Source organism: Candoia aspera, chromosome 2 (genome assembly GCF_035149785.1).
Source record: "Candoia aspera isolate rCanAsp1 chromosome 2, rCanAsp1.hap2, whole genome shotgun sequence".
NCBI classification, from domain to species: domain Eukaryota; kingdom Metazoa; phylum Chordata; class Lepidosauria; order Squamata; family Boidae; genus Candoia; species Candoia aspera.
The window spans coordinates 81,621,485-81,648,316 of NC_086154.1; the positions used below are offsets into that span (position 1 = coordinate 81,621,485).

At 44.8% G+C, this 26,832-nt stretch overlaps 1 protein-coding gene across 1 annotated transcript; it reads right to left on the bottom strand.

Annotated features, from left to right (window-relative positions):
• Positions 1-26,832, bottom strand: SHROOM1 (shroom family member 1). Its single transcript, XM_063292356.1, has 6 exons — positions 24,208-26,832; positions 19,751-19,821; positions 15,855-16,421; positions 7,108-7,258; positions 5,741-6,013; positions 1-971 (listed from the first exon to the last, which is right to left on the bottom strand). Exons 1-6 carry the CDS (start codon positions 26,830-26,832, stop codon positions 717-719), a joined length of 3,942 nt encoding a protein of 1,313 aa, XP_063148426.1. The 3' UTR covers positions 1-716.

The following is a 26,832-nucleotide window of genomic DNA, read 5'->3' on the forward strand; positions in this document are numbered from 1 at the left end:
AAATAAAGGACTGTCCTTTATAATAGAGGATGTATGGTTAATGTAACTATAGTTAACACTTAGGACATTGGGCAAAGCCAACTAACGGTGGCTTATTCCATAAAGGCTGATAAACCCAACAATGGTTAGTATGACATGAAAACCAGCCCTTGCCTCTGCCACAGACCATGCTGCAATCTTAAAGCATTTATTACCTGAGAATAAGAATGTAAATTAGCATTCTCTGTAGCCAATGAACATTTTTTATTGAAAGGGCTCCAAGAACAGAATGTATGATTTTAACATAATACCTGGCAATAACTAAATAACAATGAAAGAGATATTGATGATGTTTGGGATAAAAAAAGAATTAAGGGCAGGCAATAATGAACATTCAATATAGCATAAAATATATTTGTGGAATTATTATTATTATTATTATTATATCAGTCTGAAAACAGACTGCAGTCAATAAAGAAGAGAGGATCACATTAACTCCTTACGAAAAGGCAACACACATTGTACCATTGTACCATTTCAAGATTTTTTAAAACTGCTATCTGCAGTGAAGGCTTTGCCATTTCCTTCAAAGAATGTACTGTATGCTTGAGCCAATTTAGCCTTTGTCAGCGGTGGGATCTTGTGATGGCTAGCCTGAAATAATCAAAACGTTCCCTTGGTCACATCTTAAATGACCCTTCTGTTAATAGATATTATGGAAAGCAGATAATAGGGTTTTAAGGAGGAATACTCTTCTCTAGTCTCTCCAGTTGCTCTTCAAGAAATTTAATGTGTTCCTCAAGGTCCTTTTGTTTGATCAGTAGAGTTATCTTCTCCTGTATAAAGAGTTTGTAGTCCTGGAGCTGATTCTTAGTCATGTATTTGGAAAGAAGGCCTGACACCACCCTTTCTCTGCGATCCAAGTTCTCCTTCAAGTCCTTTGCATCTTCCTGCTGCCCGGACAAAAGTCGGTGCCGCTCATTTAAGGATTGCTGAGGACAAACATGACCAAAACAATGTTAATAGGTAAAATGTAATGTGAATATATCATAACCCGAGGATTACTGATTCCTTCTGGGATGTTTCTGTGCAAATCCCTCGTATCTTACGATTAGTGACACCAAGTGTGTTGGTATTTCTTTGTTTTTGCAAGGGCCAAGCCATTAGGGTTACTATGGTAGCAGATCACTCTGGCAGGGTGAACAGGTCAAACTTAAGTATCCTTAGTTTTGGGTGTGAAAAGAATGACCATATAAGGAAATTGCCTAGAGGGCAGCTTGCCTGGGCTTGTTAGTTTCAGTTTCCTTTCTACCTGCCTTCCTCCCAGTCCTCTCTGAGCTCATGTGAATGCACAAGCTTGTAAAAATATGTTTTTGTCCTTTCTGTAAATACATTTATTTTTATAGAAGTGCCTGGTGTGTGATTTTTCTGATCTCTCGGGCCAAATGCTTTCCAGCACTCTGCCACAGGTTATGGGCCCAGTAAGCAGCCCAGGGAAACCCCAGAGAGAGCAGAGAGATCAGCTCCATACCTTATGCACATTTTTAAAGGCAGGTAACAAAGACCTGTGAAGATTTTCTTTGGAGCCACCTGGAGGTTTTTCCAGCTACTGCCAGTCTGCAGGACAAAGAAGCCAGCTGAGGTGACTTGCAAAAGAAGGAAGAAGCCATGGCTGCCTCCCAGCCCTCAGCAATGCCTCTTGAGTGCCTATCAGAGACCAACTACTTGAATTGGGCCCTGAAGATGGAGATGTATCTTTGCAGAGAGAATCTTTGGATGCCAATTGGTGAGGAAACCCCCCAAAATCCCAGTGCTGAATGGCTTAGGCAGGATGAGCGGGCTAGAGCCACCATTATCCTGGGAGTGGGGGACAATCAGCTAGTGCATGTGAGAGGTATGCAGTCTGCAAAGCAACTTTGGGACGTTTTGAGAGACTTGTATGTAAAGGCAACAGCAGGGAATAAAGTTACCCTGACAAAAAAGCTGTACAAAGCCTACCTTGCAGAGGGAGATAGCCTTCTTGAGCACCTGCGTTATATTCAGCAGCTGTTTGTTGAGTTGCAGGAGAGAGGAATGGAATTTGCACCTCTCACAAAATCATATATCCTCCTGTCCTCACTGAATGAAATGTGGAACATTACCCTAGAGGCTATGCCTGAAGCAGGACTTACCCCATTGTATGTAACACAGTGCTTACTCGCTGAATGGGAGAAGAGAGAGGAAAGATTCCCTCCCCCCATCTCTTCTGGAAAGCTACAGCACCAGAAAACAAAGGAAAAGAAAGGAAAAGAAGCTGAGGCCACAGCACTAGCCAGCCAGCGATGCTTCACTTGTGGTTCAGCTGGACATTTGCAAAGAGACTGTGCCATGAGACCCAAGAGTAGAAAGACAGAGAAGAACACAAGGGCAACACAGAAGAAGGCTCTTCAAACAACCCAAATTGCACAGGTTGCTGAGAAGGGTAATTCTGATGTGTGGGTGTGAGATTCTGGGGCCAGTTGTCCTTTATGTAATTGTAAAAGCTCTTTTGTGTCACTGTCTAAAACTGACAGACAAAGTGTGTCTTTGGCTGATGGGTCTGTGACCAAAATTATGGGACAAGGTGACATGTATTTATCCTGCTTGGGAGAAACTGTGAAAGGTGTGTTGTATGTGCCAAATCTACAGTCAAACCTTTTATCTGTGGCACAATTGGCTGCAACAGGGTATGTCATAACATTTAAGAAAAATGGTTGTGAGATACGTAAAAATGGGAAATTGTGTGCTACTGGTATTTTAAAAGACTCCTTGTACATTGTGCAAAATGCAAGGAAGCCACGTTGCAAGGCTGCAGTTGGCAAAACTCCATATCATGACCAATGTGTACACCTGATGCACAGGAGATTTGGTCATGCTAATTTCAAGTATATAGCACAAATGCCACAGCTGTGTGCTGATTTAAAGGTAAAACCCTGTGATAAATACTTAGACTGTATTTGCAAAGAGTGCAAAACACAAAAACCTCCTGTGAGTAAGCACAGTGACAGAGTTACAACTAGACCTTTGGAAATTGTACACTCTGACATTATTGGTCCTTTTGCTCCAAGTTTTGGACAAGCAAGGTATGCAATGACCATCATTGATGATTTCTCAAGATACACGTTTATCTACATCTTAAAACATAAAGATGAGGCGTTTGAGAAATTTAAAGGGTTTGTGACATGGGCAAATGGAAAATTCCCAAGGCCTGTATCTGCACTCCAATGTGATAGAGGAGGAGAGTACCTTTCTCACAAATTTAAAAGGTTCCTAGCTGAAAACGGGATAGAACAAATTATTTCTAACCCTTACACCCCTCAGCAAAATGGTATTGCTGAAAGAAAGGGCAGAACACTGCAAAAATCAATGGAATGCATGCTTAGAGATTCCAGGTTATCGTTTAAATATTGGGCAGAAGGAATATCCCCTGCCTGTTATGTACAAAACAGATAGTATAACTCTGTGATTTAGGACACTCCATTCCATTTGTTTTATGGTGTGAAACCAAAGGTAAACCATCTTAGAGTGTTTGGTAGTACTGCATGGGTTCATATTCCAAAACAGAGAAGGAAAGGAGGCCCCACAACAAAGAAAGCCATCTTTGTTGGCTATGAACAAAGCCAAAGGAGCTACAGGTTCATAATGGGAGAGAAATTAATAATTAGCAAAAGCGCTTCTTTTGCTGAAGAAAACTGGGGGAGATTAAGTTCTAGCTCTCCAGTTGATCTAACCACAACAAAACAGCAAGGACTTGCTGATAGTGATCTTTTGCCTGATGAGGACATTAAGCCAGAAAAGCAAACTGAAGATCTGTCTGATGAGACAGATGCTTCTCAGGAAAGTGATAGGAGTCAAAATGTAAGCCCTCGCAGATCTCAGAGGAGTAATAAAGGCATTCCTCCATCACGTTTTCAGGCTGAAACAGTAAAGGCTTTTCACATATTCACAGAACCTGAGTCTTTAGGACAAGTGAATGCTTTACCACCTGAGATTGCACAAAATTGGCATTCTGCCATGCAACAGGAATTAGCATCCTTGAAAGAAAATAAAACATGGAAACTGGTAAATCTACCTCCCAATGAACGCTGTCTAGGCTGTAGGTGGGTCTTCAAACTGAAGAGGGATGCTGATGGCAAAATCCAAAAATATAAAGCAAGGTTGGTTGCAAAAGGGTTCACTCAAAGGAAAGATTTAGACTTTGACAAGACTTTTGCACCAATTACTAAAGGTGAATCAATTAGATTACTGTTAAAAATTGTTGCACTCAAAGGAATGTCAGTTCATCACTATGACATTCAAACTGCATTTCTCTATGATGATTTAGACTACAAATTATACATGCAGCAGCCCCCTGGCTATAAAAAAGGTCTGTGAGCTGCAGAAATCAATCTATGGGTCAAAACAGGCTGCTGGATCCTGGAACCAAAAGGTGGATGAAAAACTGCAGAGTTTTGGTTTTGTAAAAGGAAAATGCAGATCTCAGTGACAGGAAATCCACTTCTTGGATTTTAATTCAATTTCTGGGTCAAGCTTAGGCTGGCATTCTAGAAAGCAAACACTTGTTGCTCTTTCCACTGCAGAAGCAGAGTTTTATTCCCTAGCACAAACCTGTAATGAGGTTGTATGGTTCAAACAGTTGTTAAAAGACATAGGCATGGAAGTGAACCATCCTATAACTGTTTATGAGGATAATCAAGCTTGCATTGCAATGGCAAAATCTGAAGCTTGCAAGAATAGGACAAAACCTATGGATATTAGATATCAATATATCAAAGACATGATAGCCAAAGGGGAAATAATGTTAAAATATTGTGAATCAAAAGACATGATTGCTGATATTTTAACCAAACCTCTTGCTCTACCAAGACATACAGATTTGACAAAGAAAATTGGTTTGTGTCTTACTCGTTAGCAAAACAAAGGGGAGTGTTGGCATTTCTTTGTTTTTTGCTGGGACCAAGCCACTAGGTTACCATGGTAATTGAGTACTTTCTTAAGTATCGGCAAGGTGAAGAGGTTGAACTTAAGTATCCTTAGTTTTGGGTGTGAAAAGAATGACCGTATAAGGAAATTGCCTAGAGGGCAGCTTGCCTGGGCTTGTTAGGTTCAGTTTCCTTTCTACCTGCCTTCCTCCCAGTCCTCTCTGAGCTCATGTGAATGCACAAGCTTGTAAAAATATGTTTTTGTGCTTTCTGTAAATACATTTATTTTTATAGAAATGCCTTTTTCTGATCTCTTGGGCCAAACGCTTTCCAGCAGTCTGCCACAAAGTATAGCAGATGAATTCAACTAGAATCTTCCTTTCTTGTCTGACCAAAGCCAAACATGTGAGGAAGCAAATTAGATGCTACATGCCATAGTGAAAAGCAGTTGTGGACAGGCTGCCCACTTTAATATAAAAACCATTTGTTCTTCTTCCAGTTATTTTTTTAGTTCAACTCCAGCTCTTTTTCCACTCATTTTTTCCTCCCTTACACATAGAAAAAATGGAAGAAGAAGCAATTTTAAAGGGAATAATGACTAAAGAGGAAAGGAGCTGCTCATGTCCCATCATGTCCCAACTTCCACCCCAACCCTATGTAATGTTTCTTTGGGCCCCTAGCCTTTCCATAATAGGCACAGACTTCACTTCAGATTTTGAGATCCTGTATGAGCAAAGTTTAGGCAACTAGAAAAGAAGCACCAGAGCATATTTGAAAGATATAGTAGTATAAAACTGTACATGATCTTTCTTGGCACTCACTTTCTCCTCAGCATCTGTGTTTTCATCCATTTTCCCCATAGCATTGTGGATCCGAGCAAGGCGGGTGGAGAGGCATAGCAGCAGGTTCACAACTTTCTCCAAATCACCAATGAACATCAGGTAGCGCTCTTGCTCGTTGGGTTTACAAAGATCGTGTACCAGGGATTCCAGCACCTTCCCATGAGCAGCATGCTCCATAGCTTCTGACTGGATAAGTTCCCTCTCATCCTGAAGGGTCTGCAATGTTGACTGGATGCTTGAAATAAGCTGCTTCTGCAAGAAGAGAAAATAGCTGAGAGCTGGTAATGGGCTGGGAGAATAACCTTGGGAGACAGGAGGAAAGCTGGACATAGTCATGGGAAACTGAGCTATCAGTGGCTACTGGTGTTGATGGTTGCTGGCTGTTTCTGGAATTGCAAAGGTCATGCTTTGAGTACAGATGTTAAAGACATGGGGGTAGGCAAGCTGTTGCCCTCATGATCATAGCTGTGAGTTTCCTGAAAGTACCTGGATGGCCACAGTGTGACACAAGGCCTTTTCCCACCGCGGAACTGAAATGCTAGTCAACCATCTCTGAGCTGGCAGAAAATTATACCAGCATGAATGTGATTGTCCCCATTGCTGATTCCTACCCTCCCTCTCATTTACTGACTTCCTTGCAAGGTGAGGAAGAACAAAGCTTAACATCTCAAAGAAAATGTCAAACTAGAGTGAGGGTGCTGAGGATACCCTTGGATGATGTTGGGATAAAGGAGAAATCATTACTTTAATACCAATACAACTCAGCCTGCTTCGCTCTTCAGTTGGGGAGGAGAGGAGGAACATTTATGTCAGGCTTTGGTGCAGGTCACCCTGTATTAAATTGGTCTGATTCAGCAAGTTGCTTGCATGTTACTGAATTCACTCAGTTCAGTTATGAATGAATCCAAGATAGATTTCCCTCCAGATGCATTGGGTATGCTGGCTAGGAATCACTAGAGTTTTAATCCAACCAATCAGAAGGGCACACATTTTGGGAAGGCCACTTTAAAGGCTACTATTTTACTTTAAAACATTTGTCCTGTTTTTCTTAAGATCAGAGTTATTTTTTAGTTCAGGGAGGCGAAGCATCAGAACTTCATTTCAGTCTTATAGAAGTGGATCTTCAGTGTCCATAATTCCTGACCTGATGTTCTGACAAAATGGCTTTCCATCTGATACAATCTTCTGTTTGTAAGTGAACATATCTTCAGCTGGATTTTGTCTACAATTTTTTTGTCTTCTCAGCAACACCATATGCGTTTACCACAAAATAAAATCCGTTGAACTCAAGGGAACTTTTCTGTGAATAGACATATATAAGATTGTCCTGCCATTCATCTACTTACTTTCTTAGATGTGATTCTGTCTACATCAAGAAGGCTTTCTCTATTTTCAATCAGGATTTGATTTATATGAAGTATGTCATCTTCTGCTCTTTGTCCAAGATCATTCATAGTTCCATGATATGGGTCTGTTCCACACTCATTGCTTCTTTGGCTGCAAAAATATAAAACAACCACATTATCACCATAACCATGTGACAAACAATTAACCAATAGAGAAGTTATTATTCAAATTAATGGCTCTAATTCTTTTAAACCATTTTAGTCCCAAGCACTTAAGTTTTCTTGCACCCTTGAAATTATAAGGCGCATCTATGATCCTACCTAATGTTTTCATGCATATCAGAGATAGAATGGTGTATGCTTGTTCAAATATTTCCCAGTGCAATATATATATTGTTTTGGCTGCTAAGCCACGGAACAATACTAGGAACCTTGCTTTCCTGATGTGGCCTATGGTTTTTAGTGGCCTGGAATGGCTGCTGTTGTGCTGGTGTGAGTCAGCAAAAAGGAGAGAGAAAAGGAGAGAAGAAACTCAGTTCTAACCATGATGTGCAGGTGTCATGAGTGCCGTTGAGCTAAAGTCATCAGCGCAATGGCACACATGACAATGGCAAGGAAATAGGTGAAGGGGTACAAGATAAGTGGCCATCAACCCACAACGACTAACGGCCAACAAACAATAGCTAAACGGATCACGGAGCACACCCAAGCCATCAGCGGCAATACAACGGGGATCGCCCAGCTGAAAGCAATCAGCAGAGGAATGGGAAACCTGATGATGGGCGATCCCGGAAACCCTCACCCACCGGCAGGGCAACGTATTGGACAAAGGGGGGTGACGTGACCGTGAGCGAGGGGGCGCTGACCGGCGTGGGGTATTTAAACCCCGCACCGGCGCGCTCCTGTCACTCTCAGCTTTTTTCTACCAACGCTGTACCTGCCCTGCAAATAAACCAGAGCCTGATCCGCGAACCAGTGTCTGAGTGTTATTCAGAGGTAGGCAGCGCATGACATAAAGCTGAGAGTCATAAACTCAGCCTCGCCGAGCCCCACCGGACGACAACGAGCCGCGGGAGGAGTAGACGGCGAGAAGACCAGCAAGATGAGGCCGGAGCGGCGCGGGCAAGGAGGGCGAGCTGCACGGCAAGAGACAGAGGAGGACCGACCAAGGCCAGAGGCACCGCGGACTCCCGGAGCCATGGACGCCCACCCCACCCGACCCGAGCCTCAGCTCCAACCCCAAGGGGAGATGGCGACGGAGGCAACCCGACCGCGGGAGGGAGCAGCACGACTTCCGAAACCAGCGGAGGACCCCGCGCCCCACATCGCACCCCAGCAACGGGCGTGGAGCGACAGCCCAACGGCGGTCAACACGGAGGAGGACGACGGAGATACCCAGCAGACGGCGGAGGAAGCGGACCCGCGGCAGAGGGACGATGAACCCCGCCGGCAACCCACCCCCGAGGACGCGCCAACGGAACCGGCCCCAGCGGCGGCGCGGGCTGTGGACGAGGAGGCACGAGCTGAACTCGCGGCCATGCGGGCTCAACTGACGGAACTCCGGACCATGCTCCAGTCGCTTATGCCCCCCGCGCCACCCAACGACGTCCCCGCACAGGCCCACACCCCGAGCGAAGCACCGAACCCACACGGGCCAGCGGAGGGTCAGCAGACGGCACAGGCGGCCGACACCACACCCCGGGAAGCGAGAGGCGGGGCCGCACAAAACGCCCGGGCCCCAAAGGACTTCCCCATCTTCTTCGATGGGACCCCCACAAAACTCTCGTTTTTCGTGACCAACGCTAGAGAGTTCATGGGGAGGCACGGACACTCCTATGACTCCGAGGCCGACAAGATCGCCGCCGTGGCGATCAAACTCCAAGACAGGGCGGCGGACTGGTACGTCCAACTGTACGAGTCCAGCTCCCCCGCCCTCGCCACCTTCACTGCTTTCATCAATGAGATGAAAAACTACTTCGAAGACCCCCTAGCCAAAGTAAGGGCGAAAAGCGCACTCCAAAGACTTAAACAGGGCACACGCACGGTCCCTGACTACGCCCTGGAGTTCAAAGCCCTCGCGGGGAAGGTCAGCGACTGGTCCGAGACCACCCTGCTGGAAATGTTCAAAAGGGGGCTCAACCGCGACGTTCTCCAATGGGCCCTCTACCGCGACGACCCAGAAACGTTACACGGGTGGATCCACCTCGCGGGGAAAGCCGAACATGCGCACCGCACCTTCCTCCTGACAACCACGGAAGACACAAACTATGCCGGGAAAAAGGTACCCGCACCACACGGGGGGATGGCCGGCCCCATATACCCAAAAAAGAAGTTCAACCGGGAGCCCTGCGGGAGGTGTGGCAAATTAGGGCACAAGACGGTGGATTGCTTCGCCAACCGACCGCCGACCAGCGCGCCCAAACCCACTCCGAAAATTAGCCCCAAACCACCCAACCCGGGGCCGCCCCCTCACCGCCGAATGACCGTGGCCACAGCGACACCAGAAGAGGGCTGGGATGCTTACTGGGGGGAAGAGGACAATGCAGACCCCGACCAGCCGGCGGGAAATGCTCCCCGCTTGCCCTGAAACGCGTGGCGAGGCAGGCGGTGGGACAGCAGCGCGGACCACCTCAACGAAACGACGAAAGCCCCGTAATATTGGCAGCAATTAAACTCTCTGCCGGCAACGGAGCCACCACGGCCGCGGCACTAGTGGACTCTGGGTGCTCAAAAAACCTCATCCACCCCGACCTAGTCGCCAAACTCGACCTCCGCTGCTTCCCCCTCCCCACGCCGCTGGCATTCCACCAGCTGGACGGCTCTACAGCGGGAGGGAAACCAGCCACGCTACAAACCGAGCCGGTCACCCTGCAAATGGGCACTCACACCGAGCGCACATCGTTCGTAGTCACGCACATCGGATGGCCCATTGCAGTCCTGGGGATGCCATGGCTCGCGACAAACAACCCGCGGATCAACTGGGAGACCCGCACCTTCACATTCGGCGACGGCGAGTATCGAGCACCAGTTCCAGCGGGCAGAACCAACCCCACGGTAGGACGAGCGGAGGCGACCACACAAGACAACGCCGCTACCACAGCAGACCTACCAGAACAATACGCCGACTTCTCCGAGGTCTTCGGAGAGGCAGAAGCTGACCAACTACCCCCCCACCGCAAGACGGATTGCCGGATCGACCTACTGCCCGACGTCCCCTTACCTAGACCAAAGATCTATTCGATGACCCCGAAGGAGATGGCAACCCTCCGGGAGTTCATCGATAAAAACCTAGACAGGGGATTCATAGAGCCAGCATGCTCACCGGTCGGAGCCCCCGTCTTATTCCGGGAGAAGAAAGACGGGACCCTACGGCTCTGCACCGACTACCGGGGCCTAAACGCGGCTTCCCTGTCCAACAAATACCCCTTGCCCCTGGTGAAGGACATGCTCGCCCACCTGTCCACGGGCAAAGTCTTTTCCAAACTGGACCTTCGCGAGGCGTACTATCGCATCCGAATCAGGGAGGGGGACGAATGGAAGACGGCGTTCAACTGCCCCCTAGGCGCTTTCCAGTACAAAGTACTGCCCTTCGGACTCGCGGGGGCCCCTGGGGTGTTCATGCAGCTCATCAATGAGGTACTGCATGAACATCTGTTCAAAGGGGTCCTGGTCTACATCGACGACGTCCTTATTTACACAAAAACACACGAGGAACATGTAACCCTAGTCAGGCAAATCCTCGACAAGCTCAGAAGGGCGCAGCTCTATGCCAAGCCTACAAAGTGCGAGTTTCACAAAGAGCGCCTAGACTATCTGGGGTACCGAATCTCCGGGGACGGCATCGAAATGGACCCCGCAAAAGTCGAAGCGGTGCTAAACTGGGAGCGGCCCCGCAACAGACGGCAACTACAGAGCTTCCTCGGATTCACGAATTTTTACAGGTCATTCGCCCGGGGGTTCGCCGAGATAGCCCTCCCCTTAACGGACCTCCTCAAAACCAAAGGGGTGGGGGACACCCGACGCGCCAAGAACCCAGGCACAGTGCTGAATTGGACTCCCGCGTGCCAGACCGCATTCAACAAGCTGAAAGCGCTGTTCACTACGGAGCCAATCCTCGCGCACCCGGACCCAGAACGGCCGTTCGTGGTCCAAGCCGACACCTCAGACTTCTCCCTGGGAGCCATCCTGCTACAGAAAGACCCCACGGGACTCCTGAAACCATGCGCCTACCTGTCAAGGAAGTTCTCCGAGACAGAGAGGCGATGGCACGTCTGGGAGAAAGAAGCCTTCGCGGTGAAATCGGCACTAGAGACATGGCGACACCTACTCGAGGGAGCCACCCAACCATTCGAGGTCTGGACTGACCACCGGAACCTCGAGGCCCTACGAACGCCTAGACGCCTTAGCCCAAAACAGGTCCGATGGGCCCAATTCTTCAGCCGCTTTAATTTCCAGCTGAAGTTCATGCCGGGCAAAAAGAACTTCCTGGCCGACGCCCTCTCCCGACTGCCCCAAGACGAAGAGCCCGCCCCAGACACCATTGGGACGGTCCTATCCGCCTCGCAACTGGGGATGGCCGTGACCACCCGAAGCGGCGCACGGAGGCAGCTCGACTCTACGGCGCAGCCGACGGCGGGACAACCGGCGACTGAAAGAAGCCAACCGCAACTACCAGGGGGAATGCGCACGGACCTCGCCGCCGCCCTCAAAACCGACCCCTGGTTCCTGGCAAACCCCGACAAGGTAACGATGGCACAAGACCTGGCATGGGGGGAAGGCAGAATCTACGTCCCGGACTCGCAACGCCAAGCGATCTTGCATAGGTCACACGACGCCATGCAAGCGGGACACTTTGGGTTCCTCAAGACCCTACACCTAACACGGCGTCAATTCTGGTGGCCCGCGCTCAGGCGAGACGTAAAAACCTACGTGGCATCCTGCCCAACGTGCGCTAGGGCCAAACGGGCACCAGGCAAACCCGCGGGGCTATTGCAACGGGTGGCAGAACCCTCCCGCCCATGGGAGGAAATCTCTATGGATTTTATAGTGGACCTCCCACCCAGCCAGAAGAAAACGGCCATTTGGGTGGTGAAGGACTACTTCTCAAAGCAGGCCCACTTCATCCCCTGCACGTCGGTCCCATCCTCACAACAGCTAGCCAAACTCTTCCTCATCCACGTGTACAGGCTACACGGATGTCCCGCACGTGTGGTGACCGACAGGGGCACACAGTTCACCTCCAAATTCTGGCGGGCCTTCCTGAAGCTGACGGGGACCCAACAGGCCCTATCTACGGCTTGGCACCCTCAGACGGACGGAGCCACAGAGGTTCTTAATGCCACCTTAGAGCAATTCATACGATCATATACTAACTACCACCAAGACGACTGGGCTGAACTGCTCCCGTTCGCCGAAGTCGCATACAACAACGCCGTCCACACGAGCACGGGGAAAACTCCGTTCGAAGTAGTCTCGGGGCGCGACTTCGTCCCCATACCGGAGCTACCTCAACCCCCGGAACCCCAGGTGGACGCTAGCGACTGGGGACGGAAGATCACGGAAGCATGGCCAGTAATCACGGCGGCGCTGAAGGATGCACAGGCAGCCTACAAAGAGCAGGCCGACAAGCATCGGCGCCAACAACCGACGTTCCAGGCGGGGGATATGGCCTATCTATCCACCAAGTTCCTAAAGTCAACCCAACCCTCGAAAAAACTGGGGCCTAAGTACATCGGGCCGTTCCGAGTCACGCAAATAGTGAACCCGGTAGCAATACGCTTGGACCTGCCACACAACCTCCGGAGACTCCACCCGGTGTTCCACACCAGCCTCCTGAAACCGGCAACCACCTCCCGATGGCACCCAAGCACGCCACAGCCCGCACCGGTGATGATCGACGGGCAACACCACTTCGAGATAAGGGACATTCTCGACTCCCGCAAGCAACGAGGAACTCTACACTATCTGGTCAGGTGGAAACACTTCCCCCACCCGGAATGGGTGGCGGCGCACAACGTTAACGCGCCTGACCTGACCAGAGCATTTCACCGGGCATACCCCGACAAACCGCAACCAAGGTCAGCAAAACCAACCCCCCCCCCGCAGGCCCCCCCCGCCTCCCGTGCCCCAAGGGAAAGGGCCCCCCCAAGCCCGCGACTTGGGTGGACCTCCCCCCCCCGGGACTCACTCCCCCCGCCCCGGGCCCACGGGGTGGTGACAAACGTTCGCCAGCACCCTCCCCCCGCCCCCCGGCCGCGGGGGAGTGGCAAGCAAGTCAACAGGGCAACCTGGGGGCAACGCCCAGGAGACACAACAAAGGCGACGCACTTTAAATAAGAAAAAAGAAGGGCCCTACCTGGAGCTGAGAAGCACCCGACCAGCCACGCCTCTCTCCTCGCCGAACTGAGCCAAACAAACAGGGTGTGGCTGGAGCATGCGCACGCCAGGTCAGGACCCGAGCATGCGCACCATGGACACACCCTGGGAAGGCACGTGGTAGAGGGAGGAGCAAAGGGAGGGGCGACAACTACTCCGGCGGGAACTTTGAAAAAAAAAAAAAAATGTGGCGTTTTGACAGCTCCACGGGGAAAACCCAGAAAACCGGGGGGGAACACTATTCGAAAAGGGGGCAGTATGTCATGAGTGCCGTTGAGCTAAAGTCATCAGCGCAATGGCACACATGACAATGGCAAGGAAATAGGTGAAGGGGTACAAGATAAGTGGCCATCAACCCACAACGACTAACGGCCAACAAACAATAGCTAAACGGATCACGGAGCACACCCAAGCCATCAGCGGCAATACAACGGGGATCGCCCAGCTGAAAGCAATCAGCAGAGGAATGGGAAACCTGATGATGGGCGATCCCGGAAACCCTCACCCACCGGCAGGGCAACGTATTGGACAAAGGGGGGTGACGTGACCGTGAGCGAGGGGGCGCTGACAGGCGCGGGGTATTTAAACCCCGCACCGGCGCGCTCCTGTCACTCTCAGCTTTTTTCTACCAACGCTGTACCTGCCCTGCAAATAAACCAGAGCCTGATCCGCGAACCAGTGTCTGAGTGTTATTCAGAGGTAGGCAGCGCATGACAGCAGGTATATTGTCATACAGGTTGATGAGCTAAATTGGCTGCTATCCAGGACTGTTGTGGGGCAGATGTAGACAGCATTCCTATTGGTTCAGCCTTGTAAATAGGTTTTGGGGAATACAGCCCTGAGGAGGACACCCACCTCTTCAGTTGCTGGGGGTCATGCTGTGGGTCTAACCCAAAACTGGAGAGCAAGAGGAGGAGAGAAAACAAGGGGAGAACAAGGAGAGAAAATGCGAGCTACAAAGACTGTTGTAGAAGGGAGTGGTTAGAGAGAACAGTTGGAGAGAACAGTTGACATGATTGTGCAGAACAGTTGTTGGTTCCTGAGTCAGAAGGGGAGAAGAAAAGTTAAATGGGTCATTTCCTGAAGGAAGAGAAGAGAAATCCCAGAGAGATGGTATCTTCTCTCAAAACCCAAGAGGGGAAGGAGGGAGGCAGCTGGTTACAGACAGAGGATTGGAGTCTCTGATGAAGCCCTAGTCTCTGGGAAAGGACTGAGCAGAAGACTCCCAAGAGAGGTTTTTCCCCCAAGGAGGCGACGTAGATGTAGACAAGGATTGGCTGAGTGGATCCAAGGAAGAAGACAAGCAGCACTCAGTACACACATTTGTAAATCTAGCACATTCCTTCCTTTTACTATCTCTTGATAAACTCAGAAATGGGAAGGGAGATGGAGTGGAGGAGGAGGAACTTGAGCATTTAGGAATGGAGTCAGAAGGGAATAGTCTTTGGAAGAAGACACTGGTAAAAGCCAGGATCTTATTGTAAATACCTATTGTAAATAGTGTTGCTGTATATAGTAAAGAAGAAGCATAGAATCCTCCACTGCTTTTGTTTCTCTGTGCCAATTGCCATCCTTGAAAACCTAAATACACCTCCAGTTCTAAAATAACTCTATCACACTGTGACACACAGTTAGTGGATATTTTCTAATAGGCGTTTATAGGGAGGAGACTTTCTGAAAGAATTATTTTCTTGCAGCCTTGGGCTTGCATTTGTTGCATAAGTTTGCATTTTCAAAGTTGGAGATAACATCACAGAGAAAGATAATATCAGCAAGAGAGGAAGAGAAGGAGAGAGAACATCTGATAAGGAAGGACCAACTGTTGTGCTGTCTACTATACCATGTAGTTCCACCAGATTCTACATGTACATTCTTTTAAAAAATAAGATGATTACAAAAACATCAGACATTTCTGCCCCCAAATTGCCAAAAATTCCTTGTAGCATCACTGGAAATTATCTGATCCAAAATAAGAGTATTTATTCATCTACACAATATACTCTACTTTGACTGAACCTCAGACCTTCCACACACAAAGTGTGTGCTCTACCACTGAACTATAGTTCCTTCTCCAGGACAGTGTCACATATTTTAACAAATGCTGTATCCCTGATGTTCATGCAAAAAACCAGAAGAATCAACAGCTTCAGTCTTTTAATAAATTTGTTAGCCAGAAAAGGTGCTATCAGACTCCTGATTTTTTGGCCACCATAGATTAACATGGCTTTCTACCTACTATGCCTATGATGTTCGTGCACCAATGTACTTTTTCCATTTGCAGATAATCCACAGAGTTGTTAACATCCATTGTGCTGCGCACATTTGTCTCTACCTATCCATTCTGATTAAAGTTCCATGCTTCCTAAACTTACTCATTTGCTTGGGCAGATTGAATTTCCCAATTCCTTCTGTGAGACTTTCTTGACACTGAAGTGTTCACCGGGAAAAGGCCTTCCATGAGATCATAAACAGTCTTTCTAGAGGGATGAGACATGAGGATATCAACCAGAGATTTGTCTTCAGCAATAACCTCAACTGCAAGATGGTCATACTTTTGGTCCTGTTGAGATTTTGACTGAGCTATGGATAAAGCTGTATCTTGCAATGAAAACTGATGCTCATCTTCATTCTGCAAAACTTTTAAATTTCCTAATTGTTGACTCAAGTGTTTAGGTCCTTCGTTGTCTAACAGGGCTGTGCAATTATCTGTCATGTCTTCTGAATGACCTGATGTGTCTTCTTCCTCCCTATGCTGCCACTGGGTTTCCCCCGGTACACTGAACACTTCAGAGTTTTCACTTATTTCTTGCTTCAGCTGAGCATTCTTACTCTTTTCTTTGGAGAACAAAGACAATTCAATTTCTTGGCTGTGTGAATTCTCTATGGATTTCTTACTGTCTTCACTGTCTCCAGAATCTTCTTTCTCAGCCACAGGGAAGCTGGAAGAAAAAAGTAGATACAGAATTATACAGTTCTACACAGCTTACTTTTTTAAATGATACTTCTTATATGCCAACACATGGGCTGGGTTTACATGTGACAGTAGGCCACAATATATTTTGTTTAGTTTTGGTTTAGGATATTGTGTAAACCCAAATATTGTGGTTATATCCCAGGGCTTCAGCAGATGTCATCATTGTTCTGCTCCTTAAAAAATTTTTTGGAGCTGCACTCTTCCATAATCTCACTCTGTCACCAGGTATACAAGCAGTATATAAATTATATACTAGAATAATAACTAAAAAACTAAAATAGTTTTTCCCAAAAGTTATTAATTTGGAAACTGTCAAATATTTCTTTGGAGAGCTTTGTTTTCTATTTCCCAGCCACCCAAACTATAATGCCATGAAGTTTTAAAGGGTGCAAAAATTCTATATAATAGTACTATTAGAACATCACAGGAAGAGGCATAAATGCTTCACATGCCTCAGTCATCTCCTCTCAGGATTAATATTATGTATCAAAAAGCCAGAAGTTAATTATGAATAAACATTCCTCTAAAAATGTACTTGTATGAATTAATCTAACAGTATTGTTTTGCGCCGATTATCTAACTGCAGAGCCTGCATATGAGGTATTTGATGGGACCTATGCATATCAAATGCCTTGTTACTATTTACTGACACCTGACATTTTCACAGCGCAAGTAGTCTTCAGAGTTGCTTCAAAGTGGAGACTGAACTCTTTTCTTATCAAAACACTATTTTATTTTGTAAATATGTTTATGTGTTCAATTCCTTTCTTACCCTAAACATTATTTTATATTCAAAAACTGCTGAAATGCTGAAAAAAGCCTTCAGAAGACCTTATCCAACCAAAGTATTTTAGTTCTCATTCATTATTTAAATTTATTTCTTGGTTTAGGCTTAGGAATAGTGGCAAATATTGCTTTGGCTGCAGTTACTAATGTCTGCCTTTATGAATACTCATGGGGCATGGGGGCGTTTTGGAAAGCAAGCAAGCAAGCAAGCTAGCTAGCTAGCTGATGCCCTGTACTGTGCATGTTAGAGTATAATAGCTATGCCCCTGTTTCCAATTCTGGTAAGTTGGCATCTTCATCGGTCATTTTCCCCTAGTGACTTATAGCATCTTTGTCAAGCTCATTACACCAGGGCATGATCAAGGAAGCAAGAATCACAGAGACTTCAATAAGGATTTTTAATGCCATTATTAGTGGTAAGGTACAGAATGTTGGGATAGGAACCTCAAGCCCTCATTTATTACTGAGTTCATTAAGAAAGAGTGTCTTTGAAAGTTTTGAATCTCTTCTTTTCAGGCTTTCTGTAATCAAGACTGAGCTGCTATTTATAAGTCACTAATGAGCCCTACCATCTGTTGATGGTTTATGTCTTTAGTTCCTCCCATATTTTTCTCAGCCTTCTCACAGTCTTCATAGTGTCACCCAGTCACTGTTGAAGCGATAGAACTTCTATCCTCATTAATGTTATTTTGGCATAACAATGATTGGATTACTCTTTGTTGTCATTTATTCGTTTAGTCGCTTCCGACTCTTTGTGACTTCATGGACCAGCCCACGCCAGAGCTTCCTGTCGGTCGTCAACACCCCCAGCTCCCGCAGGGACGGGTCCGTCACCTCTAGAATATCATCCATCCACCTTGCCCTTGGTCGGCCCCTCTTCCTTTTGCCCTCCACTCTCCCTAGCATCAACATCTTCTCCAGGGTGTCCTGTCTTCTCATTATGTGGCCAAAGTATTTCAGTTTTGCCTTTAATATCATTCCCTCCAGTGAGCAGTCTGGCTTTATTTCCTGGAGGATGGACTGGTTTGTCCAGACTGGTGCAGTCTCAGGATTTTCCTCCAACACAGTTCAAAAGCATCAATCTTCCTTCTCTCAGCCTTCCTTATGGTCTAGTTACTGTATATAACATTTCTTATGTGAGTGCTTAATGTGTATATTATTACATTGACTAAACTTTTTTTTAATATATTTTGTAGTTAATTGCCCTGAGCATCTTCTATGAAATGGCAATTTATCAAGTTAACAAATAAAATACATTTCTCAGGGCATTTTGTGCTGTTGGCTCATTCTGGAAGGCCTCTTCCTAAATTTCTAGGGAGAGAAAGCTGGTAAGTATTTAATCTCCAGAATGAAAAATTAATAAATGAATTAATATTAGACAATATTTTTACTATTAACTTTGTATCTGAGTCTGTCAGTCCACTGCATGTACTTCCAGGTTGGTGGGATGTGGGCAACATTAAGAGTTTTGGTGGCTTGCGAGGGGCTCTCTAGATTAGAGATCCTCATTTGCATAGAATAGCATGAATATCTTTGAGGCACACCTGGGCTTTGGTTGCACTTGCCGCATGCTAGCCAAAATGTGCCAAAATGTTAGCAGGGAATGCTATACATGGCACAGGTAAGGCTGATAGCCTAATCTATTACTTCTTTCTCTTACTAAAAAGTGTGAAAGCCTTACAAGCTATTATGGGTAATGGAAATCAATTGTGAATAATAGCAATGGAAAAACCAATGATGGGTTTAGGAAAAATTGTGCAACATTTCTGAATGAATGTGATCCAAAGTAAGAAAGGTACTTGGCTAGAAGACAGGAATGGATGGGTGGCAACAAGTTGAGAGGATAACAGATGAAAGTGACTGGGCAGTTCAGAGACCCAGCAGTGAATGAGAATGGTGATTGTTTGGTGAATATCTGTTTAGAAAACAGGCTTTTTCAAATACATAGTTTAAGCATAAGTCTTTCTGTGCATATAAAATTGAATGAGTGGAAAAATATTATTGTTTTGATTGCTTATGGTGAAAGACAGGAGGAAACATACAAGGGGGATAAGGGGATCTCAATATGGAACAAACCACTTTTTGATAATGCCAAGAATGGATGTTGGAGAAACAAAATGGAAATGGAATAAAAGGAGAAAAGTAAAAGAAGAAACTAAAGATAAAATAGCTGCAGGAAGAGAAAGCACGAAGTCCTGAAAGAAAAAATATTAGTAGATGGCATAGGAAAGAGGAACTGGAAGCTATTTTGGAACAGAATGCAGAGAATGATGTTCAGAGAACCACAGAAGTGTATGCAGTAACAACACATTAATGAAAAGTATGAAAACGAATTTTTGGTGGAATGATAAAGTGAAACAGGATGTGGGTGAGGAAAAATGCATATGAAAATGCAAGAAATTTCTTACATACTGCAAGAAATGCACATGTAGGTGAATACATTCATCTCTGTGTATGAAAATACTAATCAAATCAAATGGCTAGGTTTATTATATACTTTCCATTTACCTGTGATGTGCAGCATAATATCCATGATCTTGAGATGACAAGGCTGAAAAAGCTATAGATCTGTAGCAATCCTAAAAAATAAAAAAAATGCTGTGAGAAAATCTCATCATACAAAGCATCCCATGTTGATTATTTTTTTTTCCTTTTCATATAAATTTGTTGTTATAATATAACATGTTAGCAACAGGAAATGTGGAGTGTTCAGGGCCAAGGTTTTTGTATTGTACACAGTGACTCTGATTGCACAATGTAGATTGCTAAGAATCCAAATAGGCATGTTTTCAGCTCAGAGGCAGAAACAAAGACTTTGAGACATACCAGACTCAGCCAGCATGGCTAATAGGTCAACTGATTGCCAAGGTAGGTTTAACTATGGATGTGTTTTGCACTTCATGGTATTTCAATATTCCACAGAACATTTTACTCCTCGTTATGACTAAAATTGGCCATTGTGGTAGAAAACTAACCCAAGAAATGCCAGTCACTGGAGAGGATCCAATTATTATTTTATACTTTCTAAAGCTGGCAGGTTACAGTGAGTCTCTGGTCTCTTGCACCAAAATGAGCCAAGTGCAAGAAGCCCCAAGGTTACAGACATCTTATACAGAATGTTGACCAAAGTTTCAGTATGCACACTTCTATACGGAGACCCCAAATACTGAGAAGAATTATTTTACAACTAATAAGGGTGCAAGATAACAAGGAGGGAGATACGAGTATCATTCAGTATGTGAAGACACTACAGTAACATTCTCTGAAATACAACATAGCAGCTTTGATAAACGAGAGGTGCCAAGATTCTAATTATGGAAACATCCACACCAGAAAGACTTTTGCCTAATTTGCATCATTTTAACACACGGCATGTTATACAGAGCCCTACTGGTTGTGTTCTAATGTCCAAAGCCATGTTCACTATCTTCAGTAGTCTCCTACTTCAATTTGAACTAAGCAACTAACTTGAAGAAATTACAAGGGTGTTCCTGGGGAAAGGCTGTTTGACTTCTACTGAAGTGACCCCTAGCAAGGAATTAGAAGTGGCTCTTCTCTCACATATTAAATACAAGAAATTCAAGCAGTCAAAACATTAGCTTTACATTCCCTCAGCTTGCTGGTGAAACCACTGACTTATTGCCTGAATAGTGATCAGGTGGCATGTAATTTCACTATCTGATTTTTTTAAAGGCACCTTGAGATGTGCAGTATTCAGAGTCAGAGGGGGAAAGGTGCTCAGATCTGGCATGTATGTACTCGTTACCAACTCCTTAAAGAAGAAGCCAGGAAAAGTGTGTTTCTCTAAGGGATAGCTAATTCAAACTGGAATACTACGTACCTGATTCCTCCTTCATCCAGATGGAGCACCTCTCCCTCGGTAAAATATCCCATTGTGCAGTAACAACTGAAGTACACTCATCACTCACTCACATATACAAAGTAGCAATGGGAACTTTTTTTCACCTCTCACGACTGCGCAGGAGGAAATATATTTGGGCAAGTGGCAGAGTCACTGCTACAAGGGGAAAAGATACAACTTCCCTGTCCTGTATGCTATGATTTGTCTAACATATATGTAATAATTAAAGAAAATCAGAAAGCAAAGTAACATGCTATACAAGAAGCTGAATGTGTAAATTAATCCCAAACCATGGTAGTGCAGTACTCACTATAGTCTTGTTTATCGCCATATCTTTATATGTTCGATGGCCTATGGACAAAGAGAGCTGGACTATAGTGCAGACCACTGGTTAATCTAGTCCAGGGTCATCTCTCATTGGGAGCAGCTCGCAAAGTCTTTGGTTGAGGACTTTGCTTGCTACATGCTCAAATGCTGGAGGGCCATGGTTTTAACTGGTCCAGTTTCAGCCAAGTAAAAACAGTTCTACATTTTGGTTAGCATATTTCAAGCAATTAAGTCCAAGTATTAAGGTATTTAAAAATATAATTGACTGTAAATTATAAATTAATAGACAACAGAGTAGAAAAATAAGGGACACCTCATGAAATTCATAAGTCCCACTTCTCTGTTATCCTCCCCACAATTTTACTAAGAAATCAGGGACCTCTTTTCCTTCTAGCCTTTTAAAACAATAGCTCAAGAGTTATCATCTGAAAAGGAAAAGGCCTCCCATTCTCTGCAATATGAGAACTATCCTGCTCCCTGAATTCCATTCAAATATATAAAGTAGCCTTCCCCATCCATGCCCTCCAAATTAATTGGATCACAAGTTCCATCATCCTCATCCAGCATGGATATATCTGGAGGACATTGAGAAGGATGTATTGGAAACTGGACAATAAGCCATGATTCAGAAAACTTAGGAAACCAAGTATAATGGTCCATTAACCTTTTTTTGTTTGTTGTTTAATTGCTGCATGAATACATTGCTATGTTTTCTTTTAAAAAATGATTAGAGAGTTTCCTATCACAGAAATAGGTAGTTGAAATCTCTTGAGCTGAAGAGAGAAGCAAACTTTCCCTCTTTGCTTTCCCTTTTGCCTTTGTTTGCTTTTTCCAGTAATAACAAGAGACACTGTCCTCCAAATTTTGGCACTAAGAAATGCATATTTCTCCTCTGGTGTGGGGAAGTAAATATGGAACATGACAGAAACTTTTAAAAGGTGATTTTAAAAAAGCAGCAAGATTCAGGTATTAATAAAGACAGAGAGTTGTCCAAGGTTGGAAGCCTGCTTTTAGCCCTGAGTCAAGTTGGGAACATAAAGAAATAGCATATTACAGGGCTAAACTACTGTATGGAACTATATCAGATCTTTGATAGACAGGAATCAGTAGAGTTTTACTATCTGTGCCATAGTATTTGATCACCTCTAAATTCAAGACAAAACTTCTTACTCAGAAATCCCTAGTATATAGAAAACTGTAAACTTTGAAAGTAGTTTGTCACCAATAAGTTTCACATAAAAATTCTTTTACATGAAATGGATGTGACTTTCATCAAAAAACCCTAAAGTGATTCACAATGAACATAATATTGTGCTGCAGCATTCAGATTGTTCCCTTGGAAAAGACACAGCTGAAAAGATGTTGGAAGCCAAGGATGTTATTTAACTTATTTCTACTCACCCTATCAGAACCAGTAGGGTAGACATGCTCCAGGTCCCTTCTATGTCATCCTGTGAGACCTACTCCGTCATAGTGCCTGCCCTATTGAACAGCATCCCCCTGGAGATCCAGATGGCCCTGACCCTCTTGGCCTTTCATAAGGCGTTAAAGACCTGGATGTTCCCTCAAGCATTTGGGCCAGAATGTTAAACAAGCACTGTTGGTGGCTTTTTCAGTTCTGGTGTTTATCAGCTGAAATGCAGTGATTTTTAGACCCTTGAATTTGTTATATTATTATTAATATTCTGGATTACAGATAGTCCTCAACTTACGACCATTCATTTAGTGGCCATTTGAAATTATGATGGTTCTGGAAAAGGGACTTGCGAACAGTCCTCACACTTACGACCATCACAACATCCTCACCGTCACATAATCACAATCCAGGCAGTTGGCAACCGACTCACACTTACGATAGCTGCAGCATCCTGAAGTCTTGTGATCGCCATCTGCAACCTTCCCAGCTGGCTTCCGACAAACAAAGTCAGTGGGGAAGCCAGCAGGAAGTCGCAAGTTACTGTCATGTGATGCTTGCTTAACAACCGCAACAAAAATGGTAGTAAAATCGGCCTCACTTAACAACCACACTGCTTAATGACAAATTTTCTGATCCCTATTGTGGTCGTATGTTGAGGACTACCTGTAGTGTTTTTGTGTGTTTATTTTTGTGTATTTTAATGTTGTTTCTCTTTTGGGCTTTAATCCTCTTTGTGCCACCCAGAGTCATTGGTGTGAGATGGATGGCTACATACATTGTTTAAATAAACAAACAAACAAACAAACAAATAAATAAATGGAAAATGGAATGTAAGAAACCAAAATTTTACATGACACAGGAGTCCTTAGCCAAAACAATTCCATGACAGATCTACCACTAATCTACTAACTATTTTGTAATATTAAAGTATTGGGAAAGGGAGAATAAAGATATTATAGCAAGTTATTGTTTAGGTCTCAGTGATTTCAATGAAAGAGGAAGTAATCCAGATATTTTTCTCTTTCTTTCTGTTTAATTATTAATACCCAAACATACTGAAGTTCAATTGATATCATTGGGGTTGCATTTTGACTTGACTCAGCATTTAAGAAAGGGACTATTAAGTGATGTAATTTTTCAGATTATGAAACTCAAGCATTCTTTAAGATCACACTGGAAGTAAATGTGAGAATACAACGTAAGTCATTCGTTCCTCCCTCATATTTTTTCATTCAGGGATCGCTTCAATATATTGCCTTTACATGGATGAAAATCAAGCTCGTATGTATTATGAATATACTAAATGAAAAAGCAAACTATCACCAACAGTAAATTACATATTAATAGTTTCATAACTACCTGAATGGGAGAAGGAACTGATTGGGATCTCTCTCGGGCTTCGCTGGAAGCAGAACCTGAATGAAGAAAACTTTGAGCTGGTACATATTTGCTGTTACAGCTTTCTTCACTGATAGCAGGCTGTGCTTTAGAATTCAGCAGCTCAAACTCCAGTGACCTGAGAATACATCTGTCAGTTGTGGTGGCTGTAGAAGTTGACGTAGGGAAGACAGAAGGTGGTTCATGAATTCTCCCAGAAGCAGGGAATGGAAAGAACATATTCTGTGACTTTCTAGTGGTACTAGGATTGGAAGTGGTGTCCTCTGGAAGCCTCTTTGAACTCAAAATTCTGAGTTGTGAAGATAGTTTTGGCTGGGACCAGTTCTTTGCAACAGCAGGCTGCTGCCCAATCTTTCGTTCCATGTACTCAAGAAGTGCATTGTGCTGTAACTGCTTCAGTTCAGCTTTTGAAATAGCCCTGCCTTGATTTTCCAGAGCCTTACTTCTGATTGTCCTCATATCCTGTCCGGTAATCTCATCAGACCGGGACCTTGCATTTTTACGTCCCCATGATATACTTTGATCCCTCTGGTCATCCAACTGGTTGAGCTTATCAGGTTCAGAATAGGACATCTTCTTTTGTTCTTTGGTTGCCCTTTTTCTTCCCCCAATTCGGACAGTCTGTGGCTTTTTTGATTCCTCCTCTGGATAAATAGTTTCCTGTGGCTTGGGTGGAGGAATCAATTTGGAGTCCTCATTTGTACTAGATAATGACAATGACCTGAGGTGTTGAATAGATGGCCTTGAAGAGGGCTTCTCCTTTAGCCGAATAGGCAAACTCATCTGTAAATCCTTTCTCTTAAAAGATGTTTCTCTCAGGACCTTCTGTTGGGCAACTTTAAGTTTTTCTCGGTAGTCATTCTTGAACTTTTCATCCAAGGAGCCCTCATTCTTGTTGGCAGTATCATCGACATAGCTGTTACTGTCCTTTGGTATTTCTATTGCTTCAGCCAAGCCTGGATGATTGTTCCTTGGAGATTTCATCACGAAGTCTTCATGTTCTTGACCCTGATTTTTATTATTCATAAAGCTGGAATTTCTCCCACCAGAAAGATAATAAAGCAAAGGAGTCGTCTTTCTATTAATCTTGATATTGGCCGAGTCATTCTGGGGTTGACTTTCAGCCTTTGAAAAGGGAAGTTTGGGAAAACCAAAAGGCTTGAGCATTTCCTCTTGACTAGGATTTGTTAAAAGGTTGGTGCTGCTGGCTGTATTCTGCTCTGTTTTTCCAAGGCCATTGAATAATTTAGAAGCAACTTCTTCTGCATCATGGTTGAAATAAGATACTGAACTTGATGTCTCGTAAATTTCACTAGAAAATGATTCTGTAGAATCCAAAGCTTGAGACGGCAGCTTCGGGATTTTTAAAGGTTGCTGCCAAATGCTTCTGCTGTTTTCTTCCTCAGAACAGAGAGTGCAGTCCTTATCTTCATAGGCATTAATTATTCCTGGTGTAGCTTTATTAGGAACAGAGTTGTCAGCGCATTTTAAAGTTTTACTGCTCTTGGATATACTGTGATCGAAACCTGAATAATCATCAACTCTGAACAGGTCCAGAACACTGTAAGGCGGCCCCTCCTGTTTCCTGGGTATTGCAGCCGTGCGCGTCAAATCTGCTTCTCCAAAGGGTGGCTTGTGTACACTGCAGGCATACAAATGCTGTTTGTTCTCCAGTGGATCATTAACAGGTTTGTGGCTGGTCTGCAGTGAAAGAGAAGGCTTAGCCCTCATTCCCTCAGGAATTTTATAAGCATGAATTGTATTTTGAGCAGTCAACATCTCCTGGGTCTTCTTGGCCAGAGAGCCAGATTTTAACTGTCCTTGAAGAATAGAATGCTTGGTGGAAGAGGTAGTGCTACTTTTCTTTGTGGCGTTCAGTTTACTAGGATACCAAATAACACCCTTTTCTGTTACTGGACTTTCATTTTGAGAAATTGAGAGCCAACAGTCATTACAGCAATGTTGTAGGGTGTGCAAGGGAAGCACTTGGCTGGCCTCTTGCATATAAGTTTCTCCTTGAACATTACTTCGAAAGCAGATTCCAGCCTGAGTTTCATCCACACTTCTGTTAGCTTTATAGTCATCTACTTGAGCTGTTGGGGATGGTGAAGGAGAAAGCAGAGGTGAAAGCCTGGCCAATGGTGATGCAGTTTGGTATAACATCCCAGGTGTCGGCTTGTTCCCAAATGATTTGGTATGTGCAGGACTGTCCAACTTACGGTAGTTGCATTTTCTCACCATTTTGTTTTCATACATCTGTCTACGCTCAACATTTCCCACACTGGGATTACGAATACCTCCTATGTGTCCTGAGTCCATATATGGCACTTGCTTCAGAGGAAGTAAATCATGTTCACTGGAGCCTAATGACCCAGAGAAGTCTGGAAGATTTGAGCTCCCTGAGAAAGAACTGTAGGCAGAATCTGCTTTTCCAAAAATGTGCATACATTGGTCTATGCCAAGAAGAGGGTTCTCTGGTGAAAAAATGTGAGCATTGTTAGGTGAGACCATTGGTGACAAGAGCTCAGCTATTTCTCTGACATGTCTTGGGTGCCATCTTGACACTTCATTATCCGAAGAAGACAT

Bases quoted from the DNA above. Each gene is read 5' to 3' on its own strand.
- SHROOM1 (XM_063292356.1), bottom strand. From the start codon at position 26,832: ATGTCTTCTTCGGATAATGAAGTGTCAAGATGGCACCCAAGACATGTC. The intron at 19,822-24,207 runs GTAGTTATGAAA...TTTATTTTTTAG, and splicing joins CAGTTCCTTCTCCCATTCAG to GATTGCTACAGATCTATAGC. The intron at 972-5,740 runs GTGAGTGCCAAG...GTTTGTCCTCAG, and splicing joins ACACAGATGCTGAGGAGAAA to CAATCCTTAAATGAGCGGCA.